General features: G+C 36.7%; 1 protein-coding gene across 8 annotated transcripts in view; it reads left to right on the top strand.

Annotated features, from left to right (window-relative positions):
• MON2 (MON2 regulator of endosome-to-Golgi trafficking) overlaps positions 1 to 14,570 on the top strand; it is a 175,708-nt gene that overhangs the window by 15,295 nt on the left and 145,843 nt on the right. For all 8 annotated transcript variants that reach the window (XM_087874128.1, XM_087874126.1, XM_087874127.1 and 5 more), the window contains exons 3-11: positions 1,808 to 1,935; positions 4,606 to 4,737; positions 6,334 to 6,463; positions 6,938 to 7,035; positions 8,743 to 8,868; positions 9,309 to 9,503; positions 11,497 to 11,621; positions 11,894 to 12,033; positions 13,510 to 13,663. In XM_087874128.1, coding sequence (XP_087730254.1) covers positions 1,808 to 1,935; positions 4,606 to 4,737; positions 6,334 to 6,463; positions 6,938 to 7,035; positions 8,743 to 8,868; positions 9,309 to 9,503; positions 11,497 to 11,621; positions 11,894 to 12,033; positions 13,510 to 13,663 — 1,228 coding nt within the window. The remainder of the gene's footprint in view (positions 1 to 1,807; positions 1,936 to 4,605; positions 4,738 to 6,333; positions 6,464 to 6,937; positions 7,036 to 8,742; positions 8,869 to 9,308; positions 9,504 to 11,496; positions 11,622 to 11,893; positions 12,034 to 13,509; positions 13,664 to 14,570) is intronic.

Here is a 14,570-nt window from a genome sequence, read left to right as displayed (position 1 = left end):
AATTTAAATGTCATTATTTTTAGAATTTGGAAGTCACTATTTTAATTTTAATTTTTTAACTCTGTTGAAGCTAAAAAGTAGTTTGCTGAAGTGATTTCTAGCCAAAGCTAGTAAAACTGTATTGATACCCATATACTAATACAAAAGAAATTTATCTTTAGTGCTACATAATTTAATAGTTTTTTAAATAGGATGAGTGCTTTATGTAAATAGATAAAGTAACTTTAATAGAATGAGTCATTAAGAGTTAAGGGGAATTCTATTGTAATATTATTTTATTGATCATCACTCAATCAGCCAAATGTTCAGACTGGGTTTGGCATTTTTGCCTACCTATCGAGTCCTTATCAAGGACTTGGAGTAAGCAGATCTGGATGTTTGATGGTGTTACAGATATCATCGCAGGATGGAAGCTGTTCTGAGTAAAGCCGCCTTTTGCAATTGACAGATGGTGAATTTGTCAATACCAGTGGTGTTCAAGTGGTACTCTAGTTGTTTTGGCATTGCACCCAAGGCACCTATTACTATTGCTACTACCCTTGCTTGCCTTTCCATAGTCATTCTATTTCTATTTGTAGAACTTTGTATTTGTTGTTGTTATTATTATGTCATTATTACTGTTGTCATTATTATTATTACATGGGTCTATGCTGGTCTATTACTATATCTTGAGCTAATAAGCATAAAATGTTGGATTAGTACTGTAGAATCTTGACATTACAGCTTATCAAAAATGATATATAACATAATCAAGTTTCAAAAAACAATTTGGTTTTTTTTAATGTGGAAAAAATTATGTGCAAACAGTAAATTCATCTGGAATGGCAATATTTGCTTACTGTATGAGACTTTAGTCCAAATGTTCTGCAAATTTTCTTATTAGCAAGAAAAATGATTGGCTGTAATTTAGCACTAATGCTAAATGATTGTTTGATTATTGATTATAAAAATAATGATTATTTTTAATGTATTCTGGTATGTAAAGTTTAAATGAAAATTGGCACTATTGGTTGGTTGTTATAATCTTGAAGGTATGTTTTAATAAACTGATTGAAATAGCGGTTGTAAGCTATGTATTTGAAAACCTGTACATGATATACATATCAAGTTTCTTTAGAAAGACAACTTGAGAACAACTTATGGACTATTGCCCTAGTTTGCTAATAAACAAGATCTTTTATCTTATTGTTCTGAAACTAAAAATAAGAACTTTTTTAGAGATACATTTTTAAAAAAATAAAATGATAATGCTACTAGCAATAAAATTATTATACTTTGTACTATAAATTAATGTCGGAATTTTTTTGTAGCAAAACCAAGATGGATGGATATAGATATAGATTAGATATAGATATAGATATAGATATAGATATAGATATAGATATAGATACACACAGTTAACTTAGTTAACTTTTGAAGAATTGTGTAAAATCATGTATAAAAATATATTTCAGTTGTAACTATTTTTTCTACTTTCACAATTTTTAACATCCATTAATAGGTAAGAAAATGTAGACAGCTGTATAGCAATATGATATTTTTCATTTGAAGTACAAGAAGATACCTTAAAATAATTTGATATCTAGGTTATATTTGCAGCTTCATTATAGGTGTTGATTTATTACTGTTTTTCTACTATTATTTACTTTAGTTATTTAATTGGAGGGTGCTTAATTATAGCATAAATTAAGTAGGGTACTAGTCTAAATATGTTATCAAATGTCAATTTTTATCATAAAGATATCTTTAGTATTCCTGATTTGGGCTTTTTTCTTTGCTTGCTGTGTTTTCTCTCTCAATTTCAAAGCTTTGAAAGAGAATAGCTCTGAAGTGGTTCAGCCTTTTCTAATGGGCTGTGGAACAAAAGAACCAAAGATCACTCAGCTGTGTCTAGCTGCTATCCAAAGGCTCATGTCTCATGAAGTTGTTTCAGAGGTAAGGTTAAGGTAACGAGACTGATTTTATACAGTGGAAATATTTCTTGGTATTATACATCTTTAAGGAATTAATTATGAAAATTTCAGATTTGTGTAATAGAAACTGAGGGATCTGTGTAATAATAACTGAGGGATATTAACTGAGGGACCACTGTAATACTAATACAGAATATTGGGAGTACCTTTTCGCTAGGCACTTGGCCTTTCAGTTTCAGAACTAAAGATAGTATTATGAGAATTAATGTATACTAATATAATTAGTATACTTTACTAATTTAAGTAGATAAGAGCTTACTTTAAGTAGATAAGATCTTCTAAAACACATGTATTATTTAGTTGTGAGCAGACAGCTTTATTTTCTTATCAGATAGATGAGTTTGTTTTGAAATTAAAATTGGAGAGTACAATTGTATCTTCTGGTGGGAGCTGCAAGATAGGAAATATAAGAAATTGTCTAGGTTGCATGTTTTATCTATATCAGTGATGGTGAACCTTTTACTCACCAAATGCCGAACAGGTACGTGCTTCACGCACTTTGCCTGTGTGCATGATATCTGTGCTCACACGTGGCTTCCCTGTGCGCTATGCATGCAACCTCATCACCTGCGCATGCACATGGCTTGCGTGGGCGTCCCCTGTATGCTGCACATGCAATTGCACCATCTGCGCATGCACGTGGTTTTTATGTGTGCAATGCATGGATACGAGCACCATATATGCATGTGTGCACTGTGCACAAGTACTTTTGCATGCATGCGCAAATGCATACACATGCGCAACAGAGCTCTGAAGACCAGCTGGGTCCCCTGAATTGCGTGCATGCGCACCCGAGACCCAAACACCAGTTGGGGCATGCACGCATGCGCAACTGCAGGTGAGTTGGGCAACAGCTCGCATACCCGGAAAGATGGCTCTGCATGCCATCTTGGGCACACGTGCCATAGGTTTGCCATCACGGATCTATATACTGATTGAAGCTATTATTGATGTTAATATAACAGAAACCATAATTCTGAAACACTAAGAAGTAGGAAAAGATATGCAAGGCTGTTGGGAATTTTCTGTCAAGACCCAGCATTATCCTAAAGATTATGATTTTTAAAAATACTACTAAGGTTGATAGCTTTAAGATCATTTACTCAAACCCATTTATAAGATCTTTGAGAAGTATTAAAGTTAATAAATGATTTAAATTTAAGAAAATGTATGTCTTTAACCTATAAATATACATACTTTGGGGAACAAATCAATAGCGCTTAGGCTTAGATACCACTTCACAGTGCTTTACAGCCCTTTCCAAGCAGTTTACAGAGTCAGCATATTGCCCCCAACAATCTGGGTCCTCATTTTACCAACTTCGGAAGGATGGAAGGCTGAGTCAACCTTGAGCCGGTGAGAATCAAACTGCCAAACTGCAGGCAACCGGCAGTCAACAAAAGTAGCCTGCAATACTGCCTTCTAACCACTGCACCACCACAGCTTATAATATTATAATATGTATTCAAGATTAAGCATACTGTTTTTTATTTCCTTAGCAATTAACTTAATGATCTAATTAGATCTGGAAACTCCATCATTAAGCCATGTACTCATAAGCAAAAAAAAAATAAAATGAATTGTTTAGTGATGGCAGTTCCAGCAGTCCCAGTTGCTGTCGTTGAGTAAGGACTATGTGAATCATTAAGCAAGGACCTCATGTGACTATAATTTCATGCTGGCTTCTGCATTGAGTTTGCTTGTCAGAAGCTAGGAAGGAAGTTTGCAAATCAAAGTCACATGACCACAGGGATGTTGAGGTGGCTGTAAGTGTGAGGACCTGTCATAACTACTACTCATTCGGTGCCCTTCTAGGTTTGAATGGTAGCTAAACAAGTGGTCATTAATCAAGGACCACCTGTAGAAACCTCACCTAACATTATGCTTAAGTACACATGAAAATATCAAAAATAAAAATAGAAAACAAAATATTTTCAGTATCTATTGTTCTAGATCCGTGATGGCGAACCTATGACACATGTGCCACAGGTGGCATGCGTAAGCCTCTATGCTGGCAGGCAAGCCCTCACCCCAGCTGAGCTCTGTGCATGCACCTCCCGCCAGCCACCTGATTTTTGGGTCTCTGCAGCGCTGTTGTTTAATCAAAATGCAGTTAAAATACTATACAAGCCATCGAGAATATAACTATATACATCCAACAGGAACAGGAAGTGTTCCTAGAGAGGCAGGAAATGCATTACTGAACAATGGAGATGAATGCTAGAGAGGAATAAAGCTGTGTACAAGGCAGACATAACATCTGTAACAGAGTAGACATGCACAGGGAGGTGGGGGGTGTCTGGGGGGGAGTGGCACACTTCCACAGCCTGTTTTTGGTTCCAGGAAGCTTCAGGGACGCCTCCTAGGCCCAAAATGGGGTTCAGGGGGTTCATGCGCGCATGCACGGGGGAGCGCACACGGGGGTGGCATGCGCATGTACCGGGGGGGGTTGTGCATGCATTATGGGTGTGGGTGCATGCGCACACGTTGTCATGCGTGCGCCCTTTCGGCACGCAAGAACAAAAAGGTTAGCCATCACTGTTTTGGAGATTTAAAAACCAATACCAATTTAAAGAGTGAGCCCTCTGTGTCTAGGCATTTACGGTAATTGTATGTCTCAATTTCTTCCAAGGTTGCTGCTGGAAATGTTATTAATATGCTTTGGCAACTTATGGAAAATAGCCTTGAAGAACTTAAGCTGCTTCAAACTGTTCTTGTACTACTAACAACCAATACTGTTGTCCACGATGAAGTGCTTTCTAAGGTAATGACTTTGTGCTCTTCAGAATTAATTAATGACAAAATGTCATCAATTAATTTTATCTGTATCAAAATGACTCAGTCCCTGAATTTCTTTGGCCATGATTTTGTGTACAATCACAGCAAGGGAAATCAGCAGGAAAATTACATACCATTATAGATTTTTACACTACTACTGCAATCTTATTTAAAAGGTTTCACATCTTTCTTTTTCTACTCTCAAACATCTTATATGAACCTATTATTAATCAATTGTATGAATATTTTTATTATGAGAAAAAAGCAGTTCAATAACTCTGTAAATGTTTAGCATACTCTGCCTTAACTACTTTATTTCCTTAAATAAAAGATGTGGTTTCTGGGTTGTTGTTGTTATAACCATAGCAAAGTTTTTAAAAATCTGAAATTCCATTTCTATTAACCTGCCTAAATTCTGAGTCCCTCTCAGATGTAATTCAGAAAATAACAGCTTTATAAGACTTTCCTAACTCAATGCCTTTGAGAGCTTTTGCACAGTAACTCCAGAACTGTATGCAGGGCCATCATATTTAATATCTAATATCTGAGCAATGTTTGCTAGGCATACTATCTGGGTTGCAACAATCCCAATGACCACTAACACACACACACACACACACACACACACACACACACACACACACACAAACTTTTAGTATTTCTGCCCTCTAATAGATGCCCATATTTTTGCAGCCCAAGTGTGATATACTCAGGTCTGCATAGGAAAGGGATAGGTAGGCCAGGCAGCAAATGATAATTATAGAGTGCATTTGGATTTTATTTTTGATATGCTTAAAGCCATATTCAGTTTTTTTCTGTTTTTCCTAGGATTAGACTCTAGAGTAGAAAGCCTACTTATTGTCTCTTCGTAAGCTAATTTTTTCCCCATAGGTCTAGCATCCATATTTCCTTTTCTATTGTATATTTTCTAATAAAATAAATGCCAGTGTTTAGTGCCAGCTTGTGTCTTTTTTTATAAAAAGCATAACTGGATGTATGTATGTATGTCCACAATCTGCAAATAACTTGGCTATGCAGAAAGCACACAGAAGCTGCCCACATTTCCTCCTCCTCACCTTTCCTATTGTCCTCTTTGTGTACCTCAACTTTCCCAATGCACATTGAGGCTCCCTTTTTCTTTTTCTTTTGCTTTTTTTTTTTTAACTACAGAAATCACCAACTTCACATTCTGTATAGCCTTACTCTTCCTTTGCTGCTGGGGCACTGGATGATATTGGCAATCTGGTTCAACTTGTGAAGTTTTATGGGGGCGAGGAGAGGGGAGTCTTTTGAAATTTTTATTGAGGCGCTTTCTTCCACAGCGGGGTGAGTAGGGTTAGAAAGGAGGGAGAAGCAGGAAGCTTTCCTAAACTGAAGAAAATCTTTATACACATAATACCATGTTTCCTTAACAATAGTTTTTGGAATCATTTCTAGAAAAACATTTTATTTTATTTATTAAACATATTTGACACATCTTACAACATTAAAATTATAAATTGCAAGAATTATGACGTTTCTCTTTTGTAATGAGAATGTTTTTCTGTTGAGTAATGAGAATGTTTTAATTTTTACTGTTTAGGCAATTGTACTTTGTTTTCGATTACACTTTACAAAAGATAATATCACCAATAATACTGCAGCAGCCACAGTCCGGCAAGTAGTTACCGTTGTTTTTGAAAGAGTGGTTGCTGAGGATGAACGCTATAAAGGTGCGTATGGCTTGTAGTAGATATTCAGTTTTGTTTTAGGCATATGCTAAACTTTTATTTCTAGTAAAGGTAGCGATAGAGAAGACTAGTCTGGGACTATCAGTAGTCTTTAGATCAGACAGAAGTGCATCCAGTCTGTTTTCTTGGTTTACAAAAAGATAGTTTAATTTTTGCATATCTGCATACTGCACATACACATGCATTTATATAGTTAATTCATTGCTTAGCAATTGTCATACATACACTTCATTTTGTGATTAGTTGGAGGATTCATTTCTTGATTACTGACTTTTTGCTAGATATGTATACTTTTTCCTACTTAGCAGGAGAACAAAGCAACTATAGACCACAAAGCTTCTTGCAAAACATTTAAGTTATAGAATCAATGTAAGGAGAAAGAATGCAGTATTGTTCAGTTTTGATAATCCAACTATTCACTTTATATTTTCTGAATTGGATCTATATTTAATATAGGTTTTATTGAAGAACCAGTAGGAAATCAAGGAAATAGTAACAGAAGATCAGTAAGCACTTTGAAACCATGTGCTAAAGATGCATATATGCTTTTTCAGGTATTGATGCTTCATTTTTTTTTAATTTATGTTTTTCCTTGACTGTTATCTGTTCATGTAAATTGGTCTCCACATAAATTATATAGCTAATTGAAGATGAATTGGTTGAGATGAAATATAACCAATAAATAAATAAATATAATAAATACAATAAATAAATCTAAAAGCAATATCATTTACCCAACACTAATTTATGTGAAAAAGTCTCTCAGCCCTAGGAATAAGGCAAACCACTTCTAAAAAATCTTACCAATAAACTTGTAAGGACTAGTCCAAGCAGTCATCAGGATTCAACACTGACTTGAAGCTCACATGCATACAAATTCCAGTACTTGGGTCTGGTAAAAGGTATTTTATAATTCCATGAAAATATTGATAGCTGTTATATTCCTTTATTTCCTTACTAATGAAAATAAATTCACTATGCTTATCAGTTTCTGGTACAAACTTTTCTTGGGTTAGCGGTTATGGAGTATTCAAGAACATACATTGTCAAATTCTCCTTTCCTCTGTCCAATATTCATATCCCAAGATAATAAAATGATAATATTTATTGAAGTAACTAGAGAATGGAACTTTTTTTTCTCTCCTCTAGAAGAAAGATACAGGATGGGAAAATCAAATTAACTCTTTAGCCCTAAAACATCTTCCCTAGATTGTAGGATTGCAGCATTAGTTAAGATAAACAGACTTGCTATTTGTTTAAATTTGAGGACATATTCAGAACTCATTATGCTCAGAAAATGTGCCATATTTAAAGATACTTGTCAAATTGAAAAGGTTTTATAAAAGCAATTTAACATGCTAAAAATTGGATATATAAACAAAAAGTCTTAATGAACAGACATAATGTTATTGTCTAAGTGCAAAAAACCCCGAATCAATAGTTTATATCATTAGAACAAAAAAATACAATTGAATAAAGGCAATTTTATTGCATTTATAATGGGATAGTTTTCAGTCACTTTGGAACTATTGACATCTTTATATAAGTACTCTCTTTTATTTTACCTGATTTGAGGGAAACTAATTTTTGACATTTGAATTGGCAACCAATTATTAACCCATGACTTCCAGTTGTTATTTACATGTTGATTATAAAATATGAAAGGCAGATTATATGCTTTATAATCAGCATGAAATATTTTATAGAATTATCCAGGCTCAGAATTATTATTGCAGATGTCATAATAAGTTTAGTAGCAAGTAAATTTGTTTAGTCTATCAGGTCCACCATCATGTCCTGCCATTCTGTTGGAAAGGGATGGCATGCTTTGGATGCTTTCACTTTTGCCTGGATGCTTGGGAATTAGGGAGGGGGATCGTCTTAGGAAACAGGGCAGTCTCCCTCCCAGCCAATTTCAACTGAGAGTGACCTGTTATGTGCCTAGCACCTCAGCATTCTCAAAACATCATCTCGGCATCACATTGGGTTTTGAGAAACGAAAGAATTATGGTTTGTGTGGGATCTTCAGATTCCGCATGAGTTTACTGCAACCAATTTCTCTCAGTAAGAATTCTTTTGATTCAATTCAAGAGTCTTGTCCTCTTGTCCTGAGGGACCAACTGGGGCAGGTCCTTACATCTTACACCAACTGGGGCAGGTTCTTTCCTCTTTAAAAGGAGTAGAACTTTATAGTTTTTCCAGACTGATTGCAATAACAAAGATACAGGATAATTGTTTGTTTGTTTGTTTGTTTGTTTTAGGATCTTTGTCAACTAGTTAATGCTGATGCCCCTTACTGGCTTGTAGGTATGACAGAAATGACTCGAACATTTGGTTTGGAGCTACTTGAATCAGTCCTCAATGATTTCCCACAAGTATTTTTACAGGTGACTTTTTTATTTATTAATTGTAGAAAGAAGCTGATAGAATTTCTGACATGTAAGTTTAACTATCTATATTTAGAATTAGAAATAGGAGTAGGCTGGAAAAGATATTAAGATACTGTTAGAAAGTATCTGCTAACATTAAAATATTGGCAGTCTTAATCATGTTTAGATAACCTAGTAGGTTCAAACAAATTTAAACAGACATAATATCATTTGATTTCATTTTTCCCTATAATATTTTTATCAACTCAGAGTTAGTTGGTTGGTTAGATAAGATGATATGTGTTTTGATATACCTATCCTTCTGAGGGTTAAAAATATTGAAACATATGTATTTATGGCTGTTTTAGAATGTTAATATCAACATAGCATTCCTAAAGATTACTAGTGGGTTTTTTTCCTACTAAAATGTACCATGTTAACATTCTTTTTACTTTCAGCATCAAGAATTTAGTTTCCTTCTGAAAGAAAGAGTTTGTCCACTGGTGATTAAGCTCTTCTCACCAAATATCAAATTCAGACAAGGCTCTGGTACTTCATCTTCACCTGCACCAGTGGAAAAGCCTTATTTTCCTATTTGTATGCGCCTTTTGAGAGTTGTTTCTGTATTAATCAAACAGTTCTATACTTTGTTGGTAAGAATGCACTTTTAATATTATTGTTCAAATGATGTATCTTAAATATCTTGTGCACCAAAATGTGATACATGCTATTTCTGTTCTATATACTTAAGTCACCCTGGGTCATTTTCAATACAGCTCTGTGCAAATCTATTCAGAAGTATACTTCAGAGGGTTTTGTTGTAGACCATTGTATGTACAAATTAGAATAATTTGTACCTTGAAAAATTATTTTCTAATTGTTTAGAAGTGAGATTTCTTAATTCTGCTTCCCATTAAAATTGAGGTTGTAACTAAATGTAACATGTACAGTTGCAAGAAAAAGTATGTGAACCCCTTGGGATTACGTGGAGTTTTGCATGAATTGGTCATAAAATGTGCTCTGAACTTCATCTAAGTCACAACAATAGAAAAAAACATTCTGCTTAAAATAATACTACACAAACATTAGATGTTGCCATGGTTTAATTGAACATAACATGTAAACATTCACAGTGCAGGGAGGAAAAAGTATGTGAACCTTTGGACTTAATAACTGGTTGACCCTCCTTTGGCAGCAATAACCTCAAGCAAACATTTCCTGTAGTTGCAGATCAGACCTGCACAACGATCTGGAGTAATTTTGGACCACTCCTCTTCACAAAACTGTTTCAGTGTCGCAATATTCTTGGGATGTCTGGTGTGAATCGCTCTCTTAAGGTCATGCCACAGCATTTCAATTGGGTTGAGGTCAGGACTCTGACTGCGCCACTTCAGAAAGCGTATTCTGTGCTTTTGAAGCCATTTTTTTGTTGAATTACTTGTATGCTTTGGGTCATTGTCCTGTTGCATCACCCATCCTCTGCGGAGCTTCAGTTGGCGGACAGATGGTCATATGTTTTCCTGCAAAATGTCTTGATAAACTCTGGAATTCATTTTCCCATCAATGACAACAATCCGTCCAGGCCCTGAGGCAGCAAAGCAGCCCCAAACCATGATGCTCCCTCCGCCATGTTTTACAGTGGGGATGAGGTTTTGATGTTGGTGTGCTGTGCCTTTTTTTCTCCACACATAGTGTTGTGTGTTCTTCCCAAACAACTCAATTTTGGTTTCATCTGTCCACAGTATATTTTGCCAGTAGTACTGTGGAACATCCAGGTGCTCTTTTGCAAACTTCAAACGTGCTGCAATATTTTTTTTTGGACTGCAATGGCTTCCTCCGTGGTGTCCTCCCATGTACTCCATTCTTGTTTAATGTTTTCCTTATTGTAAATGTGTCAACAAAAATGTTAGCATGTGCCAGAGATTTCTGTAGGTCTTTAGCTGACACTCTAGGATTCTTCTTTACCTCATGAAGCATTCTGCGCTGTGCTCTTGCAGTCATTTTTACAGGACGACCACACCTAGGGAGAGTAGCAACAGTGCCAAACTTTCTCCATTTGTAGACAGTCTGTCTTACCGTGGACACATGAACATCAAGGCTTTTGGAGATACTTTTGTAACCCTTTCCAGCTTCATGCAAGTCAACAATTCTTGATCGTAGGTCTTCTGAGAGCTCTTTTCTGCGAGGCATGGTTCACATCAGACAGTGCTTCTTGAAGCCAGTAAACCCAAAACAGGTGTGTGTTTTTAAAGGGCAGGACAGCTGTCAGCAACACATCCAATATCACACTGATTGGAGTCAAGGTTGGCTCACTCCTGGCTCCAATTAGCTCTTGGATAAGTCATTAGGCTAGGGGCTCACATACTTTTTCCTCCCTGCACTGTGAATGTTTACATGTTATGTTCAATTAACCCATGGCAACATCTAATGTTTGTGTAGTTTTATTTTAAGCAGACTGTGTTTTTCTATTGTTGTGACTTAGATGAAGTTCAGAGCACATTTTATGACCAATTCATGCAAAACTCCACATAATCCCAAGGGGTTCACATACTTTTTCTTGCAACTGTAAGTAACAGTAACCTATTGTACACATTAATCTAAATTAGAATTATTTGTCTCTTAACACAGTGTTGTTGTTGTTTTTAGGTAACCGAATGTGAAATCTTTCTGTCACTACTAGTAAAGTTTCTGGATTCAGATAAACCTCAGTGGTTAAGAGCTGTTGCAGCAGAATCCATACACAGACTTTGTGTGCAACCACAACTGCTAAGGTAGAGGCTTTTCCTGAACTGATGTACCAAATTAAGTTATTTTTTAAAATAAAATATTTACAGTATATATTTGGAGGTATTCTAGAATTCTTGCTGGGTGTGCCAGAAAGTATTACAATGCCCTGATATTAAAATCTATTTTGAATTATTGAATCTTTTCCTAATTTTAATAAACATAAGGACAACTATTTTAAAATATAGGGTCACAAATTGTTTATTCAGTAGATGTTTGAAAATAAAGGTAACAATGATTTTACTCATATTTTTACCAGGTCATTTTGTCAATCTTATGATATGAAGCAGCATTCTACCAAAGTATTCCGTGACATTGTGAATGCTTTGGGATCATTTATTCAATCACTGTTTCTTGTACCAAACACAGGAAGTGCCTCAGCTACAATAAACCAAACTGGTAAATGGAATTTATTGTTTTAAATTGTTTATTCAAGGACCAATACTATTTCAGTATATATTTATTTTTATTATTATTTTATAATTCTTCTATAACTTTTTTTTTACATTTTTGCACAAAGAAATTCATATTTGATAAGAGGGCAGTCTATGATCTTTAGAATATGCTTTACATTTTTAGAACTCTGAAAGAACTCAGTTTATATCAGCAGTGTCAAACTCAATTTCATTGAGGGCTGTATCAGGGTTGTGGTTGACCTCGGGAGAGCTGTGGGGCATGGCCAGGGGCATGGCCAGCTCGACATTGCTCATGTTGAGGGCTTATGGTGGCCCAGGTGGGGCTGGGGGGATCCATTGTCTTCAGTAGAGGAAGGCAAGAGCAGGGTGAGCACCAAACCCTTGTCCACCAGAGGAGCCTCATCATCCCTCTCAGGCCAGGTGGAGGATCCCCGGACGGCAGCGCAGGGTGCCCAGAGCCCTGGGCAGTGGAGGGCAAGTTCCCAGCCCAGCCCAGCCCTCGAGCCCCCAGGACACTAGGACCCCACAGCCCAGCCTAGCCTCGCTTCTCCAAGGGGGTGCCTAGCTGTGCCTACCTCCTCCTCAAGGCTGTTGCTGCTATCCTCACTCTCCTTGGCCAGGTTGCTCATGGTGTGTGCGGGAGGGCAAAGTGTGTGGGTCAGAGGAAGGCCCACTCTCTCTCCTTGCGAGGAGATCCAGCTTTGTTATCAAAGCATCCTCAGCTGTAGGATGGGAGACCACCAGGAAAGGAGAGGGCAAGGGGATGGCGAAAGGGCAACAGGGCTGCTGGTGGCCAAGTGCTAAGGTAGGACTTCCCTCAGACCTTCCTCCCTCTCATAATCTTCCTTCCTTCCCTCCTTCCTTCCTTATTCTTCCCCCTTCCTCCTTTCCCTCTTTCCCCTCCTCCTCCTTCCTTCTCCTCCCCTCTTCCTCCTATCCCTACCCTTTTCCTTCCTCCCTTCCTCCCTTGCTTGTCATTCCCATCTCCTTCCTTTCTCCGCACTCAGGAAGGATGAGGGGAGATATTGGCAGCTCTGCCGGTGGCCGTGCTGCTGGCAGCTGTGGCTTTCCCATGTGGGGGCCAGAACGTGGTCACTTAGATCTGACCTATGCAGCCACCCAGGAGCCAGCAAGCGCCCCCCCCCCCCCAGCTACCTCAGCAAAAGGGATGTCTCGTGGGCTGCGAGGCCAGGCTGGTGAGTGGAGCATGGAAGCAGGTAGTGGCCAACAGGGCCAGAACACGGGCCTTGTGTTTGACATGTCTGGCTTATATCAATAAATTAAACTTTTCACTGTTTAAACTATTATCTAATTCAATTCTGGATCATGTAAGTATTCTCTACATATTGCAGGACTACAAAAAGTGAAGATTGAATCATTAGTATTTAACGTTTCTCAGTCTTTTGTTTTACGGCATAACGCAGTATATCATATTATTTTTTCTTTTTTGTTTGTATAGGAGGCAATGTTCCTGGTGGTACAGCCTCAGCACAATCCAATCCTGGAATGTTAGGTATTGGTGGAGGTGTGACTGTATTACCTGCTTTTGAATATAGAGGTACTTGGATACCTATCCTCAATATATCTGCACAGGGTAGTGCTAAAGCTACTTAGTAAGTGAAATAATTTATTTCTCTGTTTTTATAAACTTGTTTAATTTATCTTCTCAAAACTTCAGAATAAATTATCTTCCATTCCCTCAGCACATACATATGTTATTTAGAGTAATCAAAAATTGGTAACAATGGTGTCATAATCCCATTTATTTTTTAAAGAAGTCTTAATAAAAAAAATAATTCATTAAGTATGTATAAGGAGACACCAGTTAGAATTATTTGGAAATGTTATAAAAGAATGGAAAATGTTGTAATCTCCTCATCCCCCAAACATCACTCTCCCTGAGCTGAGATTAGCTCCATCTCTGTTAGTCTTCCGGAAAGCCTTAAAAATGTTGTTCTTCATGAATCCTGGGGATCCTACGGCAAGCTTTCAGAATGGTTGAATAAGGTTAAATGATAGTTGTCTTCCTATTGTCTTTTATGGTACTTTTATGTTTTATTACTTTATGTTTTTATTTTCTATTTTTGTTTTTGTTTGTGTCCAAGTTTTTATATTAGGTATATAAAAGTTAATTGTTTTAATTGTTTTTAATCGTTATTTTGCTTGTAAATCACACAGCGTCACTTGTGAGATGGATAGCTATGTAAATTTGCTAAATAAGCAAATAAATTGAAGTAATTATTGTAGTGGACAATATGACTGACTACTTGATAAAAATCACTTGTTGCTGAGAGTAACTTGTGGGCCAAAGTAAGCCAGCTGGCTTCTATCCCTAAAAGAACTGGAACATGGGCCTCCCTGGTCCTAGTCCATCACCTTAAACTACTAGATACAACTAGTTCTCTTTGTAATTTAAAATGTACTTTTTAATTATGGCAATTTATAATACAGGGTAGTCCTCAACTTATTCATTTAGTGACCGTTCAAAGTTAAAACAGCACTGAAAAAGGACTTATGACC

This window comes from Pantherophis guttatus, chromosome 7 (genome assembly GCF_059756535.1).
Source record: "Pantherophis guttatus breed Tessera chromosome 7, ASM5975653v1, whole genome shotgun sequence".
In the NCBI taxonomy this organism is placed as follows: domain Eukaryota; kingdom Metazoa; phylum Chordata; class Lepidosauria; order Squamata; family Colubridae; genus Pantherophis; species Pantherophis guttatus.
Note: the sequence above shows the minus strand (reverse complement) of the source record. Positions and strands in the feature narration are given on the sequence as shown.